At 47.4% G+C, this 21824-nt stretch overlaps 1 protein-coding gene across 1 annotated transcript in view; it reads left to right on the plus strand.

Moving 5' to 3' along the window:
- Positions 1–21824, plus strand: part of LOC104617060 (dihydropyrimidinase-related protein 2) — a 38526-nt gene that overhangs the window by 15724 nt on the left and 978 nt on the right. Inside the window, exons 4-13 of the mRNA XM_010282276.1 lie at positions 4566–4730; positions 5886–5947; positions 7095–7175; positions 7995–8063; positions 12584–12704; positions 16124–16280; positions 16443–16584; positions 16807–16977; positions 19834–20013; positions 21450–21615. Coding sequence (XP_010280578.1) covers positions 4566–4730; positions 5886–5947; positions 7095–7175; positions 7995–8063; positions 12584–12704; positions 16124–16280; positions 16443–16584; positions 16807–16977; positions 19834–20013; positions 21450–21615 — 1314 coding nt within the window. The remainder of the gene's footprint in view (positions 1–4565; positions 4731–5885; positions 5948–7094; positions 7176–7994; positions 8064–12583; positions 12705–16123; positions 16281–16442; positions 16585–16806; positions 16978–19833; positions 20014–21449; positions 21616–21824) is intronic.

The following is a 21824-nucleotide window of genomic DNA, read 5'->3' on the forward strand; positions in this document are numbered from 1 at the left end:
GCGTGGCTGAAGGCCAGCTCTGGTATGTTAAAGCCACGTAGATAAGCTGACATTGGTTACTGGTGTTGTCTCACTTCAGCTTATTGTCTGCCTTTAATCCTGAGCCGATTAATCCGTCCAAGGAGGAGCGAAGGCTCGTGAGCGAGGCAGAAAAACAGCCGTGGATGATGGGTGAGAGGGAGCTGAAATACTTGGAAGGAAGAGCAGATGCACCTTGTAAGCAATGTGAAGCTGTACGTGATGACGGGAGAGCACAGCCAGGCCCGTCGGAGAGGTGATTAAGAGCCTTGGTGATTGCGGCTGGAGCAGCCATGGCAAGTTGGGTACACGATGCTCAAATCCCACTGCCTTCCAACGGGAGGCGGACGCTGCGTTTGTCTGGGAAACAGATAAAAATATCCCGTAATTTCGGAATCTCGTCGGTATTCTACCAAGGGAAAAATTAGACGGCTTATAACATCCAAAATCCTTCCGAATTTTTTTTTTTTTTTTCTTAAAAAGCAGTTAATTTACTGAGGTAAGTGGGCTTGCTTGCTTCGAAGCCGTAGGCTGGTACATTTTGGGTTCTGCTTCTCAGAAGGTTAAAAGATAAATCTACAGAATGTTTTCCGTTCATAGCTGAGAAACCACCGTAACCCTAACCTTGGCTTTGCCATGTAACTTGCTGAGAATGTATGTTAAATAGAGAGAAACATGAGGATTAGGCCTGACATTCACTCTGATTCAGGGAGCCACTGCAGGCACCACAAGGTATTTAAGTCCTCCTTTGAAGGTCTCGGTACTGATGAAGCGATACTTAAACGATCTTTTCCTTGTCTCCTTTTTCTTCATTTTGTTTCTGTTTTTGGAGCAAGCTTTGAGCTTAAATTGAGCTGGCAACTTCCTTTTCAGACCTCAGCAGCTGACATCATTTGTACAGCAGTAATCAACAACAGGAAGAAAACATCTGGGCTTGGAAGCACGAAGAGATCAAGGCTGTAGTGGTCTAGAGAATAAAGGGGTGACAACAGTCTGTGTTGCAACAGTCTCGACAACAGTCTTGAGAGTGTCCTGCAGACGTGAGGCCACGCCGGTGGCTGCAGGAATTGAACGTTCCTGCGTTCTGAGATGAAGGAATGAAAGATGGGGCAGTAAGCCGTCGGGTTCCCTAGGGAGAAGGGGGTCAGTGAGGTCAGGACAGCACGCTGCTTTTCGCATGGGAAGCCTCCAGGGTAATCTCCGCGGCTGGATTTGCTGCCTGCTCCGGTGGCTCAGAAGACCTTGTGTCCGTGGTCCTGTGGCGGATCATACCCAAGGGTCATCTTGGGATCCCAGGGCTGTGGGAACGCAGCGGATGGAGCTTTCCTCAGCTGCTTTGTACTGATCTGAAGCGCAGGGACCTTAGAGAAAAAGCTTTTTGTTTTACTCTGAGGTCTTGAGCTGTGCCTGAGGACTGGAAGGAGAACTTCCTCTTAGCTGCATGTGGGCGATTCCTATCTATACAAAAAGGCAGAAGTCATTGCAATGCTCAGTTCTTTTAACAGCAGGCAAAGAATCAAATCTTGACTCTTCTCCTTTGAAGGATCTAGACTCATTCTTGCTTATAAGGGCTCTTGCTATTATGTCTTTACTTAAAAAAACCACAACCCTTTCATGAGCCATAGCATGAAGGGATGTAGGCCATGATCATGCAGTGTAGTTGGCCCCTTCCGTTGTAACAAGGGATAGTAAAATTTGCATTTGTGTCTGAATTACCTCTAGACTAGCGCTTAGGGTTACATCCACCTTCCTCGTGTCTTACGTGCAGCATCTACTGCTCCTGCTGCCTTGCCTGCGGCAGCACAGCTTCCTTCCTGCTCCAGGATGCCGTGGTGTCAGGCATCCCACGGTGTGCTCTACCATGTTGCTCCTTCGCCGAGTCTCTTTGGACTAGTTAAATCACAGGCGTTTGAAGGCTGTTGGCTTACCTTGCGCGTTCAGGCCGCCCTCTTGCTGACTTCTTCCACGTGGATGTAACAAAGCGGTTGATCAGCACTATTTGCCCGGCAGAGAGCTGCTATGGAAACAAACTCTGTTCTGTTTTGATGGGGATGATGGGTGATTTGGCTATTGGTGAGCTCAAGGGAGCTGCTAGGAGATGTGTCGGCAGCGCAGCTTCCATATGAGATATCCCTAATCCCCAGAGCTGACTTTCATGCGGTATGCACCACTACCTCCATCCCTTATCCTTATTGCAACCAGCTGTGGTTTGACTTTGTCAAAGATCTGATAGAGCTCCCTTACCCCCTCTCCCACTCCTTCCACAAACTCCCATTAGTCATACTTGGGCAGCGCATGAAATAAGATGGTGATAAAGCTCTGATCCTAGACACCAGAGTCATTCCTGGGGGCTCCGTGCTGGGCTGTGAAGACTGCACTGTGTTAACCCCTTGGTGCCTCCAGGCAGAGTCTCCTAATGCCCGTAAGCCACGTATCCGCTGGGGGTTGATAGTGCTCTTATGGCACCTTTCATCTAAGTAGAGGTGGATTTATTGCTGTGGTGTGTTAGAGATTAAATGGGCTCTTTCACCTTTTTAATTAGTGGGCTAAGGAAGAGAGCTCTCGTGTTAAGGCACTGGCCATTTGTGAAAACCTGGGTTCTCTCTGTATCCCATTGGTAATGCAGAGAGAATGTTACTTCTCTCCTTGTTGTTCATACTACTTAAGCTAAAGATTAACTTTGGCAGACTAACAAGGGACTACGTACTGGCCAAGAAACAATTCAGTCTGGAGGTTAGTGGAAGGTTGCTGACCATTGGGGAGGAGGAGCTCGTGGAACAGAAGTTGGATTATTTTTTTGAAAACAGGACAGTTTATCGGCTGGTTAAATTTGGGTTGCTTTTCCCGAGGGTGGTGAAAAGCACATCCTTAACTTGATGCCGGTCACCAGGCAAATTTCAGAACCTTCACTCGTAGCATAGGTTTCTCTGTTGGGCAGGACGCTGCTGTCTGAGCAGATGAAGGCCACCAGCCACGCCTGAAGCCCTCAGCCACTGCTGCTGAACGCTGCGGCTCTGCTGCCGGCGTATCGGCCACGAACTGTACCTCGCATCCTTCCCTTTGCAGGCTAGCGTCACACTTCGAGGGGCAAACACGAGCCTTTGGCAAAAAACAAAATACTTCAACTGCCATTTCGCTACCTTCACATAGCCACCTTTGCAAAGGGGAGGGCGGGTGGGCAGAGCTTTGTGGGAAGGGTGGTTGTTGGGAGTAATCCTCTCGGCTTTCTACCGTGGTTGCACATCTCAACCATTGGAGACGTCATTACCGACTTGAGTGGCTGAAGCTCCTGGGTCGTGCAGGAGGGCAGTACTGCTTTTGCAGCGGGTCGAGAGCTCCCGGTGTAAATCCAGTTCTTAAGGCAGTGCAAAAACAGTAAATCTAGGCTGACGTGTCTGCGTGGAGGCAAAGCAAAGCTTTGTATTCACTGGGAGCGAGTAGGGCCCAAGGACTTCGTCTCTTATCCCAGTTGTGATTTAGAGCTAACTGCTGAGCTGATGGCAGCCCAGATACTCACTGGTAAAGTTAAAAATAAACTGGTCGAATTTCTCTGCTGATAATCGGAGCAACTTTTTTGTGTGTGTGTGATTTGATGTAAAACCAAGCCAGGGCGCTCTCCTCCTCCTCAGATAGTGCCTGCCCAGTTTGTGGCCCCTGAAGTCCCACAGTCTTCTCCTACTCTCTCACCAGCAGTTCTGTTTCTGAGATGCTGCCTTGCTGCTTGTCTTCACATTACTGGGAGGAACACTAAACCTCCAGATCCAGATCTCTCTTGTTACCCTTCGAGGCTGATCTGCATCTCTAGCGCTGGTGGAGTATCCTGGCGCTGTATGAACCCAGCTGCTGCTGGACCTAATGTGCTCGGCTGGAACGAGGACCAGACCGAGCGGACGCCAGAGGCGAGCTCAGGACCATCTTTTTGTCAGGAGCTGTCTCTCCAGCCAGGACATGCTGTTGGTCCTGTTTCTTCCAGTCCTCCCTTGTGCGCCGTCTCTGCAGGTGCTCTGATGTGGGATGCGTAGCACAAAGTAGTTGTGATCCATGCGTGGAGTCCTCGGGTGTCACCGCGTACGTGCCGGCAGTAACACACCTTCGCACTCTTGGGATGCCTTTTCCATGTCCAGAGGCATGGACGAAGGTGCTGCTTGAACGTGAGGTGCTGAGTGCTGAAAGCTGCTGACTGACGCTCGCAGAGGATCTTGCCTGTGTCGTTCTTTGTCGCCAAAGAGGGGAGCGGTGTTTATAGAGCTCTCTGTGGTGGCTTGTGTTTGCTGCCCGAAGGATCTCATTTGCTCCGTTCAAAAACGATTGCGGAGAACAGGCTGTGATAATTGAACGAATTCCTTCAGCTTCAGCTCTGTAATCCGCTTTCTGGCTGCATCCTCAGACGTGGGGCTTTAGAAACCGGGTCTTTCTAACTCAGGTATTTTAAGGGGAAGGGGGTGTCTTGTTTTTGCAGCAGCCTCTGCAAAGCATCCTTTCTCTCTTGGGCATCCAGGAAAACTACTGCACCGGCCATTTACCAGTGCTTTGCTTGTCTTCCCCAGTTGATCACGTGGTTCCTGAGCCAGGGACCAGTTTGCTGACTGCGTTCGACCAGTGGCGAGAATGGGCAGACAGCAAATCCTGCTGCGACTACTCTCTGCATGTGGACATCACCGAGTGGCATAAAGGTGTCCAGGAGGAGATGGAAGCTCTGGTTAAAGATCATGGTAAGTTCAGTTTAGGAAAGCTCAGAGAAACCTTTTCCCTCTTTATTTTTTAGGACCGTCTCCCGTATTTTTTAGGACTGGCTGTTGTGAAATATTTTACTCTTACATCTAATAAAGCTGTTCTGGGCCCTGACATGAACTTGGCTCATTCTGGCTTCTTGTGGAGGTTTGGGCAGTTAGTGTTGCAGAGGGCTCAGGGGCATGTTATGCGCTGGTGTGGCTGCAGTGGGTGGGGTGGGTGAGTGTTGATTCTGAAGGGGTGAATCTCTTGCTGCTGCCGTGCGGAGGCGTGCCGTTGTTCAGCGGAGGTCCTTTGACTTTTGATAGTGCAGGTAGGTGGTGGGTTCGGCCATTAAACTGTTGTAAACAAGGGAAGGATCAGGCCCAGAAGGAGCAATCCAGCACTGCTTGTTGAAAGTGCAGAAGAGCTGAATAAAATGACCTCATAGGTTTTTCCCCTCTTTAATTTCCTTGACGTTTCATCCTTGGGCTAGACTGATTTTCCATCCTATTTGTCGTTTAAAAACCTAACCTTTTGCATTCCAATGAGTGCGTTCCCCCACGTGCTGGCTAAGAGCCTTTGCTGGTTCAGAAGGCAGGAGAGGGAAAGCCGACTTAGGAGCGTTCCCTGTGTCTTGGTCAGTACGAACACTGTGGAGGAGGGCATGCTCACAGACACGGATTTCCCATCGCTCTCGCAGGAGGGAGCGTTGGGGGATCAGGCAGCCAGGCCCAGTCTCTGCTTTTGTGCGTGATGCGTTTTGCTGATTTTTTTACTCAACCTCCCACAGTGCTGAATCCACAGAATTATTCTTATTTCAATGTTAAGTGGAAGCCTTGGGGTTTAGCTGTCCCCACGGCTGGAGTGCAGGCTCTGCCGTTCTCATCAGTTGTGTTAATAGATGCCACATGGCTGAGGAGATCCTGGCTTTACGCTGTGATCTGTTGGGAGCGCGTGTGCCTGTGTGCACGCACATGTGTGTACACATTTCGTAGCAGATTAAAGTAATTTATTTGTCTACCCATCGTTACTGCTTGCGGGGGGGCTGATGGAGGGGGAACATCTCCTCTCTGTGAGGAACGGTGTGTTTCGTAGCTTTATCTGTGCCTGCAGTTTGTATGTCAAAGATAATTCCTTTGCTCTCTTTCTGCCAGGTGTGAACTCCTTCTTGGTTTACATGGCTTTCAAAGATCGCTTTCAGCTAACTGATTCTCAGGTAGGAAGGCTTAATGTTCACATGCTTCTGTCCCTGAAGCTGTGCATTAGTGTCTTACAAGGGTTCAATTTCAATACACTTGGGTCTGACATTCTCTTTTGGTTTCAATCTTTGCACACTTAACAGTACCTAAGATTTGCAGCAGTAGCCAGAGCTCTGGTTTGAAGTTTTCGGTTTTTGTTTTTTTAATTAAAAAAAAAAACCAACTAACAACAAACCCTGAAAGGCTTGGCTGGGGAAAGCAATGGCAAAACCCTCATTTTGAGAGATTTAAGGTTTTATTCCAGCTCCTTTGGTGTGGAAGCAGTGGCAGTTTTATAAATTGCTGCTTTATGCCTAGGCACAGAGCAGGACGGGGAGATCTCTGGCATAACTGTTCTATGACTTTATAAGCTGAAACCGGTCCCGGTCCAGAAGCGGGTTTCTGGCTTTAGCGTTAGAATTGCTGGGACCTCAAAAAGGAATTGCCCTCCTGTTTGCTATTCTAGTGGATACGTTTGGGTACATGTAATTGTTGAGATGGGCAGTTTATATTTCTAAATGTGGTGGGAGGAGAGGAATGCCTGGGAGTCATTTGGAACAGCGTAGGAGGCAGTGGTGTATGGCAGTTATCTCTAATGGCTCTGGTAAGTGTTTTAATGAGTGACCCTTGACGGAGCCGGCGTCAGTTGTGGGTTACTCAACCTGAGCCCTCTCCAACTGGTTGCTGGAGTGAGAAATCCCGCTGCTCCTATCCCAGGCGGTGAGAGGGGTTCTCCCTGAAAATCAAATGCAAGGGTTTTTTTCCATGCCAGGCACCAGTAAATGAAGGCATGAAACAGATACAACTCTGTGAGCTCCTTAAAATCACCCCAGATGTAGGCCTGTGCAGTTGCTGTTTCTTCAGCATGGTCAATATACCCAAACCTGGCTTCTTTGCCATATCAGTAGCATCTGACTGTACAGATTGGGAAATGGGAGTTGTAGGAAGGAAAATGGATCATATCTATCCAGCAAGCCACGTCTTCTATTTCTTAATGCTTCTCTTTCTCTTCTCCATTCTGAAAAATTCTGTATGCTGAAGGAGTCTGGAGCGTATACTATAGAATAGGTGTGTACCTGAGCGTACACTCGGGGTATATTGTACTGTATGTTTTCTGTCTTCCAGATATATGAGGTCCTGAGTGTAATCCGGGATATTGGTGCGACAGCTCAAGTGCATGCTGAAAATGGTGACATCATTGCTGAGGTATGTTATGTTTATTCTGTGGATTATTAACTTCAAAATGCTGGGAAGGATTTAAATTCTAAATCCTTCTTTGCAAACGGAAGATCACCAAGATTTTTAAAAACATGTCATAGCTGCATCAAGGATGCAAGCAGAGCTGTGCATCAAATCTCATCCCCTTCATTGTCACGGATAAGGCAGGTTTTCGTGGCAGCTTTCAGCTTGTGGCGGATATCGGCCATCCCTGCCCTTCTCCCGAGAAGTGAAAGACTCTGTCTGGGCGTGACTGTCACTGCGGACAATAAAATGTTCTGTGGTAACTAAGACTAGGGGGAGTGAGAAGGGAAATAGCTTCATACAGTGCTGGGATGCTGGTGTTTAGGATCTGTTCATCCTTTAAACAGCAGCAAAGAAGAAATGTTAATAATGTATTTGGATTTGATCTCCAGCTCATTATGTCTCAAGCATGCAAAACTTGGTCCTGCAGTTGCAGGATGATTTTTTCATGAGATACTGTTTTGCCACATCTCAGAGGTTATTGATGCAGATGAGTAGTGAAAGTCGAGGTGCTATGAACCCAGTGTGAAGCAAATCAAAATAAAAAGTTTTCCTGACCTTCTGTGAACAAAAGAAGGGTTTTGTGAGCTCTGCTTACTTACAACAAGGGAAGCTGGACAGGACTCTGGTTGTAAGGCCCTTATCTAAAGCCCCGTGTGATTATTAGTTAGCACAGATGCCTGGGATCTCACTTGTACTTCTTTCAAACAGCTGTGTTTGCTGCAAGAAAAAAATGTGTGTTGCTTTAAATCTTTTACCTGCTCTTTTTTCTCTCTGCCTTAGGAGCAGCAAAGGATCCTGGAACTGGGGATCACAGGCCCTGAAGGGCACGTGTTGAGCAGACCTGAAGAGGTGAGGACTTTACTGCCTTTGCATTTGTTTCCCCAATTTATAACATTTCTGCATTGCCGTCGAGTACTTCATACTGGGATGAATGTGGCTGGAAAGATGATTTCATCCTGGCTGTAAACATTATTGCTGCATGGAGTAAGGGAAGAGGCTAAGGCACTTCTAGGGACTAACTAGTGACTAGTCCCTTCTAGAGACTAGCTGCTGTGGGTACTTCTGAGGAGTTCTGTACTAGAGAAGGGGACATCTCCAGGGAGTAATTCATCCAGGCTAAGATTTGATTCACCCTCTGGAAAATCTTACCTCTTTCTGTTGATTGTTGGAGATAGTCTGTAAAGGCTCTGCTCATGCATCAGGTATCTCAAGTGAAGTGAGATGTTGTTTGAACCACAGAGCCCATGGTAAGCACTCAAGACACAGAGAGCTGTTGGTACTTAGCACATCTTCAGTTCAGCCCTTTGATAGCCCAAGCTGGAGTCCTACATTAGGAGATGTAGAAAACGTTGAACCTGAAGCACAGGTAGAGCACAGTCTGCCTGAATCACCATTTCCTTGATTCAGTTGCTGCACAGGAACACTTTAAGTTGGAGTCCCTGAAGAATTACTTGTTCTGGTGATGTTGGTCTTTACTGAGCTAGCCCCTGAGGGTCTTGTAGTTTCCCATCGCTTTCAGTCGGGTTTTGCGTGAGTTCATTGCAAACTTCAGAATTTGCATTTATGTAGGCAGGGTTCTGCCACTGACTTTTCTAGATCCCATTTCTTGGGCTTCTCTCTCAGTCCTTATTTTATCAAGACTTCCTCTGAATCAGCAGAAATCTAAATCAGCCTAAATCCCAACATTCTTAGGCACTTGCATAGTGCAAGTTATATTGCACTACCATAATATTTGATCATTTGATGAACGTTTTACCGATGGTGGATTTTTTTACACCGAGGGACCAAGTGGTTTGCTGAAGGCACAGCAAATATGTACCAGAGAGGGGAGCTAGTTCTTAGATCCTAGCCCAGCGCTGTAATATAGTTAAACCTCCATACTTCCACATTGATTTCTCTAGGGTCTCGCACCCCAGTCCCTCTCACTCCAAGTCTTTAAAATAAATCTCAAGAGTAAGAAGGAACCGTAAAATGTTGCTTTTCAGGTTGGTTCCCATTGCATTCTTCGTTTCCAGTCTTTCAGCATCTCTAAGCTAGACATCTCACCATGGCATTCCGGGTTTGTGAAGTCCATCCGTTACGTACAAGCAGTTCTTTTTGTTCCTCCAAGATATTGGGGCTTTGCTGACTGCCAGATGTGACAGCTGGAAGCTGGGTGTGTGAGATCATCCACACGTGCCCCTCATGCTCCCTCTCTATTTCCTCCCCTCGGTTCACACAAGCAGCATCTAGAGACATTTCAGTAGGAATATAAATCACTCAGTTGCTTCATGCAGAAGGGGATAAAAAATGCTTGACTTGGGCAGTATGCGAATCCTCACAGAATTTGTCTTTGGCTCCGGGAGCTGGGATTTTTTGCTTCCTGGAAGTTGTGAGCAAACACTTGCACTGAGCCTTCCACCCACCCCTGCATTTTTTTCTTTTTAACATATTTTTTGGCTTGCATCAGGAGAGCAGGAACAGATGCAGACATGACACTTGGGGCTCATCTGTGGAGCACCCCTAAACTTTTGCTGACTTCAAAGGAAGGCTGCTCCTTACCTTAATGGATTTGGCCATCAAGGTAGCCAAGTTTTGTCTGGCTACTTCAAAGCTCATCCTTAGTGGAGCAGGAGCTTTAAAGTGTGAACTGTGTGGCTCTCTGGCTTGGCCGGTTGGTTACATCTGCCTCCTGCCCTTCGCAGAAACATGTTCTTTCTCAGTATAGCAAGGAAGTGTGCCTGAGGACACGTGGCTGCCTCAAGTGAGGACCGGTAGAGCCTCTTCCCAGTGTCACTGGGCAGCCTCTGTGCAGCTGAACTGGGCTGTGCTGCCTGCCCAGAGTGGAAGCACTTGGTCCAAAATTCTCCTCCTTGAATGTCATAGGAAACAGAGCAGGAAACAATGTCGTCTGGTTCCTTCCCCTCCTTTTCTCCAGCACAGGAGTAACTTTGTGTTTTTAAAAACATACAACTCCCTTTAAGCTGGCTGATGACCAAGGCCAGATTCTGCGGGTGGCAGCAGATCCATGATTCCTGTTCACTTCCGTAGGAGTGGATGTTTCTTGGTATCCCTCTGGGGTGCTATTAGTGCTAGAATTGGCTTTTCATGCTGCCCCTGTCAGAGTGTGAAGCCTGTCCTAAGGACTTTACGATGGTTGTCATCTTACTGAACAACTCCATAATTCAGACCTCCATCTATAGCAAACTAGCCGTTGTTGAACAAGCCTAAAATACTTACTAAATCAAAACTCCCACTCAATTCAGTGAGACTTACGTCAGAGTGAAGCATTCAGGGTCTGGCTATGTGTGTTTGTGTCTTACTTGGAGCATATACATCTTCTGAATTCCCAGGTTGAGCAGAAGGCATAAATTAAGGCTGAAGTTTCACTGCTGACTCATGGGTTTAGCTTGCTCACCTCCGTAACCTGGGTTGAGCCAAGGTGATGGTATTCAGCACATTGTTCCAGCCAGCAAAGGAGGCCTTAATTAAGACATCACCATCCCAAAGCAGCATCACCCATCACTTTCTGGAAAACTCTCCCCCTCATAGCTCAGATCATTTTGTGATGACTTTTCGGAGCGATCCATCATTTTTTGTTTTTATTTTAGCCACAAAAACGCTGAAAGCACAAACAGCCCAAGTGCTCCAGGAAATGTCTGTCTTTTTTTTTTTTCCAAGAGAACTGCTGTGCTAGGACTTCTAATGCATACTGGTAATTGCAAACATTCCCCTTTGGACTAGTTGTTGGGTTATTGTTATGTGCCTGTCACCATAGCATCTGGGCGCAAGGCATGAATTCAGCAGCCTTGTTCTCTTCTGTGCAGAAAATATTCCCCTCCTGCTCAGCAGTCGCTCAGATGCCTTTTGGTGAAAAGGCTGGAGGTGTGTGGTGGTTTATCCCTGCTCTGCAAGGGGGGAAACGAAGGCACAGCGTGGAAATGTGACTTCCAAGTGCTGCAGTGACAGGGCTGTGCGCAGGCCTGCTTTAAATGGGCGGTTTGCAAGCTGATGGCATCTCCTGGAAGCGTTGGCCCGTCTGAGTTCTCTCCTTGTCTCTCAGGAGGGACAAGTATGCTTTTCTTGGCTCTTCCTTTCAGCCTCTGTCTTCCCTGCAAGTCCTGCCGGCTGTGGCGTACCAGCGTCCTGGAGTAAACACCCTTCCCTGCAGCCTTTTCCATTTGGAGGCTTAGTCACAGGCCCTGGGGTGGTGACAGGACTTTAACCCTTATGGCGCTAGAGACCAGCCTGCTGGCTCTGGGGGGCTGGCTTTCTTTTAAAAACTCCCGGCTGTTGTCGAGTTGTTTTTCTTGTGCGGTCCAGCTGCAAACAGAGCAGTGTTACAGGCGGTGGCTTCGTCAGTGTGAGCAGAGCTGTTCCGGGCACTCGGACGCCAGGCTGGCGAATACACCGTCTCCTAAACTGGTGGGTCCTTGATTTCAGGTGCTGCTTTCAGGGGATCGAGCGCGGTGCTAGGAGCCGGCAGTCAATGCATTCCGATTCTGGGACTGATGGTGGTTCACAGTGCTTGGCCTGCAATAAGTCACTGTAGAGCAGATTTTTAGAAGTGCTGAGCGTGTGCCAATCCCACTGGAGTCCACGGGAGGTTTGGTAGCCTCGCGCATTGTGGAGTGAGGTGGCTGATTGCTCTGGGTTTCAGTTTCCTCTGTTGTTCTCTTGGAAAATGTCTGTTGTGTTGCAGGCTCAGTTCTCCATGGCCGTAGGCACTATGAGCTGTTGTTAAATCTGTCATCTGGACTGCTTTGATTAGGATGCGTGATCAGTAAAAGTCTGCAGAGTGATTATGTTCGTTCTAAGACCGTAGTTATCAAGTGACCCTCAGTCTTGCTGAGGTTATTTCTCTCCACACATGCAAGAAAAAGTAGTTGATTTACGGGGTGGTTCACACTCTTGTCAGATCCCAAGCCAGATATTATAGTGGAGGGTACAATTTAGGAGGCTTGTTTGCAAACGTGGCTTACCAGAGTATGTGGCTAAAGCATCTCTCTTCCATGTGGGTTGGAACATGAATAGTTGTGTTGAGTCAACATTTAGTTGGTTATTTTTGTCTAGGTTAAAGAAGGGGCTTAATCATTCTGACCTTGAGCACCTGGAGTGTTATTTCAGGACTTAGTCTGCTTGCAGAGAAACTTTGATGAAGCCTAGGAGAAAAGGTAGTAATGAGAGGGGACTACAGCTTGATGTCATTTTAATTATTGTGATTATGCCGTACATTTTTCTGGCTCAGAATCGTAGAGGTGGAAAGTCTGTCATCTCAGCCTTGCATGCTCTGTTTTCCAGTGGAAGCAGAGGCTGTGAACCTCTGAAGGTGAATGGGATACGTTAACACGTGGGGATGCTGCTAACTTGCTGCTGACTTTGTTTCTCAGGTGGAGGCGGAGGCTGTGAACCGGGCAATAACCATCGCCAACCAAACCAACTGCCCCCTTTATATCACCAAGGTGATGAGCAAAAGCGCCGCTGATGTCATTGCTCAAGCCAGGAAAAAGGGTAAGTTATTTCCCTTGGATGGAAGCACCCTATTAGCTCATGCAGTTCAACTCCTTGCCAACATAAGCTTCATCCCTACAGGAAGGGTTTCTTTTTCCAACGTCATTGTCCAGGCTCTTTTTTAAAAGGTCCCAAGCAACTGCTTCTCATCTCCCACAGACAAGTGTTCAGTGGTCGTATCAGTGCCAGGAGCCATTTATTCTGTTCAGCCTAGAGCCTCTCCCTTCACGCTTATGCCACCGCATTGAGCCATGCGCCATCACGTTATTGCAGAGTAATTCCACGCTGTCTCCGTTTAACGAATCCCCCTGGAGACTGCAAGCTGTGTCCTCCTTCCAGCTGCTGTGGTCTTTCCTTGGTGCTTTCTTCTGAGCTGCTTCCCGGGGTCAGAAGCGATTCCAAGAGTCCTGACAGAGGTCTGGACTCACGGACCCTGTCAGATTCAGTTGGAGTAGCTGAAGAGGTTACTGATCCAGCTATCGTCTGTGCCCCTTGCTTGTGACATAGATACTCCTCATGTGCTGTGACTCGCAGCCTGGCATCCAAACAGGAACTGGGATCAGTAATAACTCTGATAACTCTGCCGGGGGACGCTGCAAGAAGCAAGACTCAGACCTGCCGTGGATGCTGCTGCCTCGTCTCCGCTCTCACTGAGGTTTGTGAGGGCGCTGCGCTGCTCCGAGAGATGCAGTAGCTTCTCCTGAGTCCTGACCCTGCTGTCTTGCCCCCACGGAGTGAGGGTTACAAAGCACAGCGAGTGCCTGTCTCCCTGCTTTATTCTGTGACTGAACCCTTCATTTCTATTTAAAGCATCTCTGGGTGGGTGAGTAAGCAGGAGGGATGATTTTCCCCCTTCTTTCCTCAGAAGGGTTGGCTTTAATTTTATGCAATCTAAATAAGCCTGAATGGATATACAAATGACATCACTTTCCATCTGGGTGTTTGGTGCGAGAAGAGCTAATTTCCTACCGCAGCAAACAGATTTGTGTTTGTGTATTGGCTCAGAAGTATTTTGGTCCCATGATTCCTGTTGAGTGAGCTCAGAAGTGGTGAGGAGGACTGATTTCCAAGACATCTCTTTCTGTTTGTGGCATGGAAGCAGCTCAAGCTGTTTGGGATAAACCTTCCTCTCCTAGCTCCATTAGCGGAGATCACGCTGAAATGAGAAGATGTGTTGACATGGCAAAGTGGCTGCATGTTGCACTACCCCAGAAAACAACTTGATGTGGTTGTGCAACTCAATCCTATAAGCCAGGAAGCATCCCTTTCTTTTTCTAGGTAAAGCACTGGAGACTTAATGCACCACGGAGATGGAGCATCAACAGAAGCACCTTCTTGCTATGCTCGCTGTCCCCTGAGACCACTAGCTGGCAAGCAGAGAGGCACACTGGGGTCAGGGACTATACACTTACATCGCAGAAGCCATAAAGCACAACCTGCCTTGGCTGGATGTTACCCTGCCTGCCAAAGGTGCTGGGATTGTCCCCGATGAATGACCCACAGAACTCATTTTACTTAGCCTCCTGAGTGAATTACCATATGCGGTTTTCATTCAGATTGTGTTTTCTCCTTATAAGGAGAATTCGGGGTATAAATGGCACGCCGTTCTCTGTTCCTTTATTTAAATAATTCAATTTAAATGCTGTGCAGTTACCCAACTGGGTAATCCAGGAGGGCCACACACACTAGCCTTGCCCTCCCAAGCAACAGAGGAAACATAACTGAAGACTATCCAAGGCAAAAACAAAACAGAATTGATTTGTTAAATGGAAGAGAACGAATGTTATTTAAAGCCAGATGTTCCCAGTGGCATTTGTATGGAGGAGATTCCCTGCAGACTCTGTCGTTGGCAGATCTGGGAGCTCAAAACATTGCTCCCTGCAGAACAATCCTCCCAATGTATTGGCCCACAACAGGCCTCCCATTAACAGCCAGCGTGTGTTTTGCCTTGTTCTGATTTCGTAACCCTATTTGTGGCGAGTGATGTCAGACGGCCTCTTCCTCTGCTGGTGGATCCCCCCTGACAAAGGCTGTTCCTACACCTCCTCTTTCAGTGTGGTCCTGGAAGCAGCGTGAAGCCAGTTAATGCATTGTTCTGCCTCAGCTAATGCCCTCTTTCCCAGCCAGCTCGAGAGCCTATAGACCTAACAGTAGCTCCAACAGTACGTGAAAGATCGCGTTTTTGTACTTCGCATGGTGATGCAAAGACGCTGATGTCCGGTCCTGGAGTTGCCTTTGCCAGTCTTTTCTGACTGAAGTATTTAGGGGTTAGTATTTTAGCTACCCGTGTCTTTTGCAGGCAGATACAGATACATGAAGTGTCTGGGCTCAGAAGCCAGATGGATAGGCACTCTACAGAGATTTTGGGAAGGTTTCATTTGGTGAGCAGATCTGTGGGGCTACCAGCTTGCACTGCTTTTGAAGTTGCAGCATCCTGCATCTGCTTGGTGTGCAGATGTTGCTGGTGCATTCCAGCTTGCAAAGCATCACGGCCTTAAAGATCTGCTGTTCCTTCATGTGGTTCCAAAAATGTTAATATATTAAGAGGAAGGATGCACTGGTGGTTAGCACACTGGACAGAGAGTCAGAAGATCCAATTTCATTTCCTAGTTCTGCCACAGATTTACTGTGTGCCCTTGGGGGATTCGCTCCGTTTCCCTGAGCTGCATTTGTGACTCAGAAACACAGGTACTCCCTCTGGGCTGGGCTTTACCAGGCTGTAAACTCTCCTGGTAGGAGTTTTCTCTTATCTGATCCATGCACAGAGCCTGCTCCAATGCACCCAGCCTGGTTAGGTCTTTAATACGTGCACACTTACAAAAATGTTGCAGGCACTATTTTTTTTCATTCTTTTTCTTCCGCATCCCTTCTTCTCCTTCATAAGGTTCTTGGCCCAGGATATAATACACCAACTCTTTACAGTAACCCTTTGAAGGGTTCATCAGCACTGACCCCAGCAATTGTGGAAGGGCATTGTGCACGTTTTGCTGCTCCATGCTCTTATCAGGAACAGTATCTTTATTATTAACTCAGGTATTTAGATGTTTGGATACTTATTCTGAGGACCTGATTTTTGGAGAATGCTAGTGTTTCTTTAGAGATCTCAAGATAGGCCTGTAAAATTAAGAGCTTGCTTGTGAAAACATGCCCTTAGTAACGTAATGTAGTTTCAGAGAAGCATTGAACAGGCCAGGAGTTTAATGATCTCTGATCATCTGGTTATACAGGCCAGTGAACTCAATCCAGTTTTGTGTCTCTGTGATCACGTACTTAAGAGGAAGTACCAAGAAACCCCGCAGCGTGTGATGCTGGCATAACTTTCCCAACTTGTCCTATTTCAGAAGGATGCCTGGAAGCCAGGCTGGAGATGCATGTTGCTTGGTGCTCACAGAGGATTTGCCTGTATTCCTGTCCTGTAGGCACTGTGGTGTATGGAGAGCCCATCACAGCCAGCTTGGGTACTGATGGATCTCATTACTGGAGCAAGAATTGGGCTAAGGCAGCAGCTTTTGTTACTTCCCCACCACTGAGTCCTGACCCAACCACTCCTGATTTTCTCAACTCGCTACTGTCCTGGTGAGTAGAGCTCTTTGTGTTCATACAGCACGTGCATCGTCATGAGACATGTTGGCGATGAAAATAATAGTTGTTGTTGCCAGTGAGCAAAAGGCTGTTTTACCTTTAGGAGTAAACCTGTAACAAGAAAATATCTTAAATACCTATCGTTGTCTTTTCCAGTGGAGACCTCCAAGTTACTGGCAGTGCCCACTGCACCTTCAACACTGCTCAGAAAGCTGTTGGGAAGGACAACTTTACCCTGATCCCTGAAGGAACCAACGGGACTGAAGAGAGGATGTCCATCATCTGGGATAAGGCTGTGGTACGTCACAAGTGTCAAAGGCTTAGGCTGCAACTAGGCATTCAGAGCTGGAAGAGCTGCAGCAGTGTGGTGTTATCTCCCCCTGAGATGCTTGTTATGGTCCTTCCGCTTGTGGTTTTTGCCCCTATAGCGATCATTTGGAATCTCCTGTGCTGTCAGCTGTTGGCTTTTTGGAGCGGCCCCCACCTGACTGATGCAGTGACTCCTTCTGTCTTTCCCCAGGTGACTGGCAAGATGGATGAGAACCAGTTTGTCGCTGTGACCAGCACAAATGCAGCTAAAATCTTCAACCTGTACCCGCGGAAGGGCCGCATTGCAGTGGGCTCGGATGCTGATCTGGTTATCTGGGATCCTGACAGTGTCAAGACAATCTCTGCCAAGACTCATAACATAGTAAGGATATTTTCTACGATGTGAGCTCTGCTGCTTATTTCCTTCTCTCTTCCTTCCATGCCAGACTGTGCTGCCAGGAACTAGAGCTCATGACAACTCAGGGCTTTGTTTTCTACGTGCCCCAAGCCCTCTCTGGTCTTACACCCAGTACAGCTCAGTTGTGTGAGCAGAAGGGAGGATGATTGAGTCCAGTTCTGAAATCACATGAATACCCAGAGATTCCCCTCAGAGCAAAGAGATTGCCTGCTCTTTCTGAGTGTTGGATGCTTGGATCTGAGCACACAGAAAGCTCTTTAAATCTTCTAAAATATCAAAAGGCTTCTTAACACACAATGTGTCATTTATGACCTCCTGGCTCGCTAGCAGTGGGAACGCGAACTGCCCCTTTTCTGCTTGGGGTTGGTGAAGCTTGTCAGCTCCCGGACACCTTCGCTGGAGATCTGATCCAGATCAATGAGCCTGAGTGGATTTACACCATGTACTGACGTGGCACGTGTGTGTGGAGTCATGTGTAGATGTGATTTTACTGGTGGTCATCCCGGCGTTAGTTGGCGCAGGGAGGTACAAGGCAGCACCCAGATTAACCAGGCCTTCCCCACGTTTCTTTTGTGGCTCTGTGGTGGCACTGTTAGAGGCACCGTTTGCCTGTGGCCCACCGCTGTGTCCCATATCTTATACCTGGCTCCCACAGCGAAAAAGCTGTCCCACCCTGTGGGAAGCTGCAGAATGGTCCCAGTGCAAAGGGCTGGTTGGAGCCTCCCTGTGACATTAGAGCAGTGTCTCAGAGAAAGCAACCACTGTTTGCGTTTGTTGACGATTTGTTTCACTGCTGGCGACGAACCTATGGAATGTTTCCCTGGAAAAAACCTCCTTGTTCTTTTTTCCGTGAATGCTTTCATTCACTCTGGAGCCGAAGGAGCAAAATTTTCTTCCACACTTGGTTCCCTGGGCACATTCACAAAGAAACTTATTTTAAAGGTTTGGTTCACTTCCCTGTGACTTAACTCCGTGTCAGAATTGGTCACAGATGGCCTGGATTCATCCTGCCTGTGCTTAGGCTTCTAACAGAGGCATCCAAACTCAGGAGTCTAGTCACTTTGATTGCCTTAAAGGTGCTTCCAGACTCATCAGACCTCCAGTCTGGAGAGGAATGACTTAGAGGAGGGAGCCCAAGGACATAGTGCTGTTAGATGCCAAGTTTAGTGGTCTGAACCCGTGTTTGTGATTATGAATGGCTCAGAGAGCTGAAAGTAGCTTGCTGGAAGGAGTATTTGAAAGTCATTGCCATTTAATGGCTGTTGTCTTTCGGAAATGAATTGGGCTCTCTAAATTTCCTAACACAAAACTCAGAGACTGTGTCTTTCGTGGACGTGCTCCAGTACAAGCAGGACTGACTCCGTGATTTTGCCATAGATCAGGGCTAGGCTGAAGGAGAACCCGACTGACTGTGGAGCGACCATTCAGAAATGCCTTATAGGCTAAGGACTGCAGATGCCCCTGAAACTCTTGCACCGTGTAAGAGGCCTCAGCACTCAATGATCAGCTCTTGCCAAAGGCTTCATCTTTAAGTTCAAACGGGGTGCCCAGATTAAGGAGGATGAAGGCTCTCGTTTTCAAGTGGTTTATTTTGAGCTTGAAGGGCTGGCTAAGAAATAGCAGCTTTTTTTCTTACATGTCCAGCTCTAACCTCTTCCCCTCTCTTGTTACATTGCCTGTTATACCTGGCATTACACCTGCTGGGGTTTTTTATGTCTCTTGCTGCACGTGTGCCCTGTGTTAGAGGAGAAATTGATAGGAGTGATGCCTTTAGCGTCAAGGCATCCTAGTTTGGTCAAGTATAAAACAAAAGCCCCTTTGAAAGTCAGACAGAGCAGTTGCTGCGACACAGGGAGACATAGTGATTATGTGGCATCAGATGATTGTTACTTTTTTAAATGCTGGAGCAACATACGGCTATTTTCCAAGAATTCACACTGCTCTTGCCACTGTCTGGCAAGGAAACATTAGGAGCTAGAGAGGGAGATAGTGTTGTTCTTGGAACCAGCCTAACTCACAAGATTCTAACCAAGCCTCCTCCTTTGCCACCACAACCTTTTTTCAGACTGGACCCAGTTCAGTGTCGGTTTAACCGCCGTTCTAGCTAATTGTAAATCTGCAGTCAAGCCTACCCATACTTATAACACACTTCAAGAGAAAACTCCATTATTAGTTCAGTAGAAAAGACCTGGATTTGTCTCAGAGATGGTCACTAGAGTAACAGTCCCCAAATGGCGTGACTGTAGTGCATCTCATTCCAGGATGCTTCATGGGTGGGACGTGTACCAGTGATTTCTTTAAAACTTGTCTTTTTTTCCCATGTTGTAATGTTTCCAATCCTGTTAATTGAGGATGAACAATCCCATTAGAGTAAAACAGGATTGTCCTGGTCCCTGACCCGTCAACTAAAACACCGGTTTGAAAAACAGCTTTTCAAAATGATCATTATTTTTAGTATAAAACTCAGATGAAACTTTATTTGGCCCCTAAATCCCCCACAGTTCAGAAGAGGTAGGTGCCTGAATGCATTTAAACGGGTGGACTTTGAGATCTTCTCATTTGAACCCGAATTTCCTCTTTATGAATCTTGTTACAATGGAAATTTTGCATGAGTAAATCCCTAATAAATTTAGACTGATAATAAAGACCAGCCTTTCTGTTAAACCACATCATACACAACTCAGGTAAATGCTGTTGAGTTTGCTTCCATCTGTCCTTAAAATTTTGGCAATTAGCATGACTGGTGATAGCCAATTAAAGCACAGCAGGCTTTGCTGGGATGAGTGTGTTTGCCTCATGTTTTCTTTTTGTTTGTTCTAGTCCCTGGAGTACAATATCTTTGAAGGCATGGAGTGCCGTGGGTCTCCCCTGGTGGTTATCAGCCAGGGGAAGATTGTGCTGGAGGATGGGAATCTCCATGTCACCGAGGGATCCGGACGGTATATCCCCAGGAAACCGTTCCCTGACTTTGTTTACAAGCGCATCAAAGCAAGGAGCAGGGTGAGTATAAATGGTTGGACGCACATGTGTTCTCTCACCGAAACTCCTGAGTTAAAGTGGGTGGAAAACAGATGCTGTCCCCTGGCTCGTAGGCGCGCACTTCTGCAACAGAAAATGTTCCCTGGATAGGAGCCATCTGTATCTCATTCCTCTTTCATTTTTGCTATTCACTCGAGTCATTACAGGAATATGCTCTGGCTTGAGCTTGGATTTTCTGCAAATTTTACTGTCTTGGGACACCTAGACAGAGCACGTGTCCAGGATCTGTCCAGTTTGGACATGAGTCAATCTGCAAATAAGCCGGCAGGCTTTTCCTGTCACTGACGTGCCAAGAGAAGTTATTGATAGCATGTATATATCGAACCTCTCGGCAACAATTTAGAATCCTAATTTATTGTTATAGGTACATCATGCTGCTTTCCCTTCTGTCAGATATGATCAGATGCTCTTGTCTGGTGACTGGTGAGTCACAGGCACAGCCTACTGACTGTATAAAAGTGAGAATTTTCTATTTTTAAGAGGCTAAAATGGTTGGAAAAGTGTTTTTGTAAAATACACCCATTCAAAACAGAAACTGGTTTTTGATATGCCTTTTGTTGGTAAAAATTGACAGAGAAGATGTCACTGAACTCAGCTGCAACTTAGTTGCTGAGAATTTAAGAAGTTTATTTCTGGATGTAGTCAGATTTCTGAGGAGAAATGTATTTTGATGTTTGAAGTGTTGCCCTCTCCTGGGCAAAACCAGAGCTGTGTTAGTTCTGCTGACCATACGTCATCTCCACATTCCTTGCAAATGATCTTTCCTTAATTGTTCTTTTGAAGAAATTGCAAGTTACCAAAATTACAACCTGAAATAATTTAGCACCACAGCAATCAGATCCGTGGTTTCTGTTGTGTTCTGGTCTCCCACAGAAATATGTGTCTGACCTCTAAATCCAATTGGGCAGCATCTCAACTGGAATAATTGCATTTAACCCAACCTAAAGCTCCCGAGCTGGCGACGGGAAGCCAGCGTGGCTCCTCTTTCTGCAGACCTGCCTCTGTCTCAGCACTGTTTTGCTTTTGAGGGATGAGTAATAGGTTTCGTTTGAGGGTTGTTGGGAGCCTTTAATACAGCAGCAGGTAGGTTGAGATCATTAAAGGACGGAACTTGTGGTGCAGGGGACAGACTGGCCGTCTCCGTAGGCTGCAGCCAGCTGGAGCCACAGCAGTCCAGAGCACGTTTCATTTTATTCATCCGTTTTATTCATTTTATCTTCAGAGAGCGGCTGCCCCCCGAGGATCAGCATGGGGGAGATGATGTACGCTTTCAAATCCTCTTACCCAAGACAAGGCTTGACATGGGTGTCTTTGGCTTAGCCACATCTGACCAGCTGTTTAGTTCTGGTTTGAAGGTTGTTTTGACCCTGAAGGCTGCCTGCTTCTGTGTTTTGCAGCTGGCCGAGCTGCGGGGTGTGCCTCGAGGCCTCTACGACGGACCCGTCTGCGAAGTGTCGGTGACGCCGAAGACCGTCACGCCAGCGTCTTCAGCTAAGACGTCTCCGGCCAAACAGCAGGCCCCACCCGTGAGGAACCTGCACCAGTCTGGGTTCAGCTTGTCTGGTACATACTGTTACGGGGCTAAACTGCTTTGAAACCACGGCTTGCTTGCGCTCCCATCCTCTGCATTAATTCTGCTGAAATTGGAAGGCAATGAGGGAGGCTGTGACATGTTTGTAGCTCCCTTCGGAAAGGGAGAAGAGCAGTATAGCAGCTATCATGAGCAGCTGTCATAAAGTCCTGCCCGTTTCTGTGCCGTGGCGCGAATGCCG

Source organism: Phaethon lepturus, unplaced genomic scaffold, assembly GCF_000687285.1.
Source record: "Phaethon lepturus isolate BGI_N335 unplaced genomic scaffold, ASM68728v1 scaffold5452, whole genome shotgun sequence".
Classification (NCBI taxonomy): Eukaryota; Metazoa; Chordata; class Aves; order Phaethontiformes; family Phaethontidae; genus Phaethon; species Phaethon lepturus.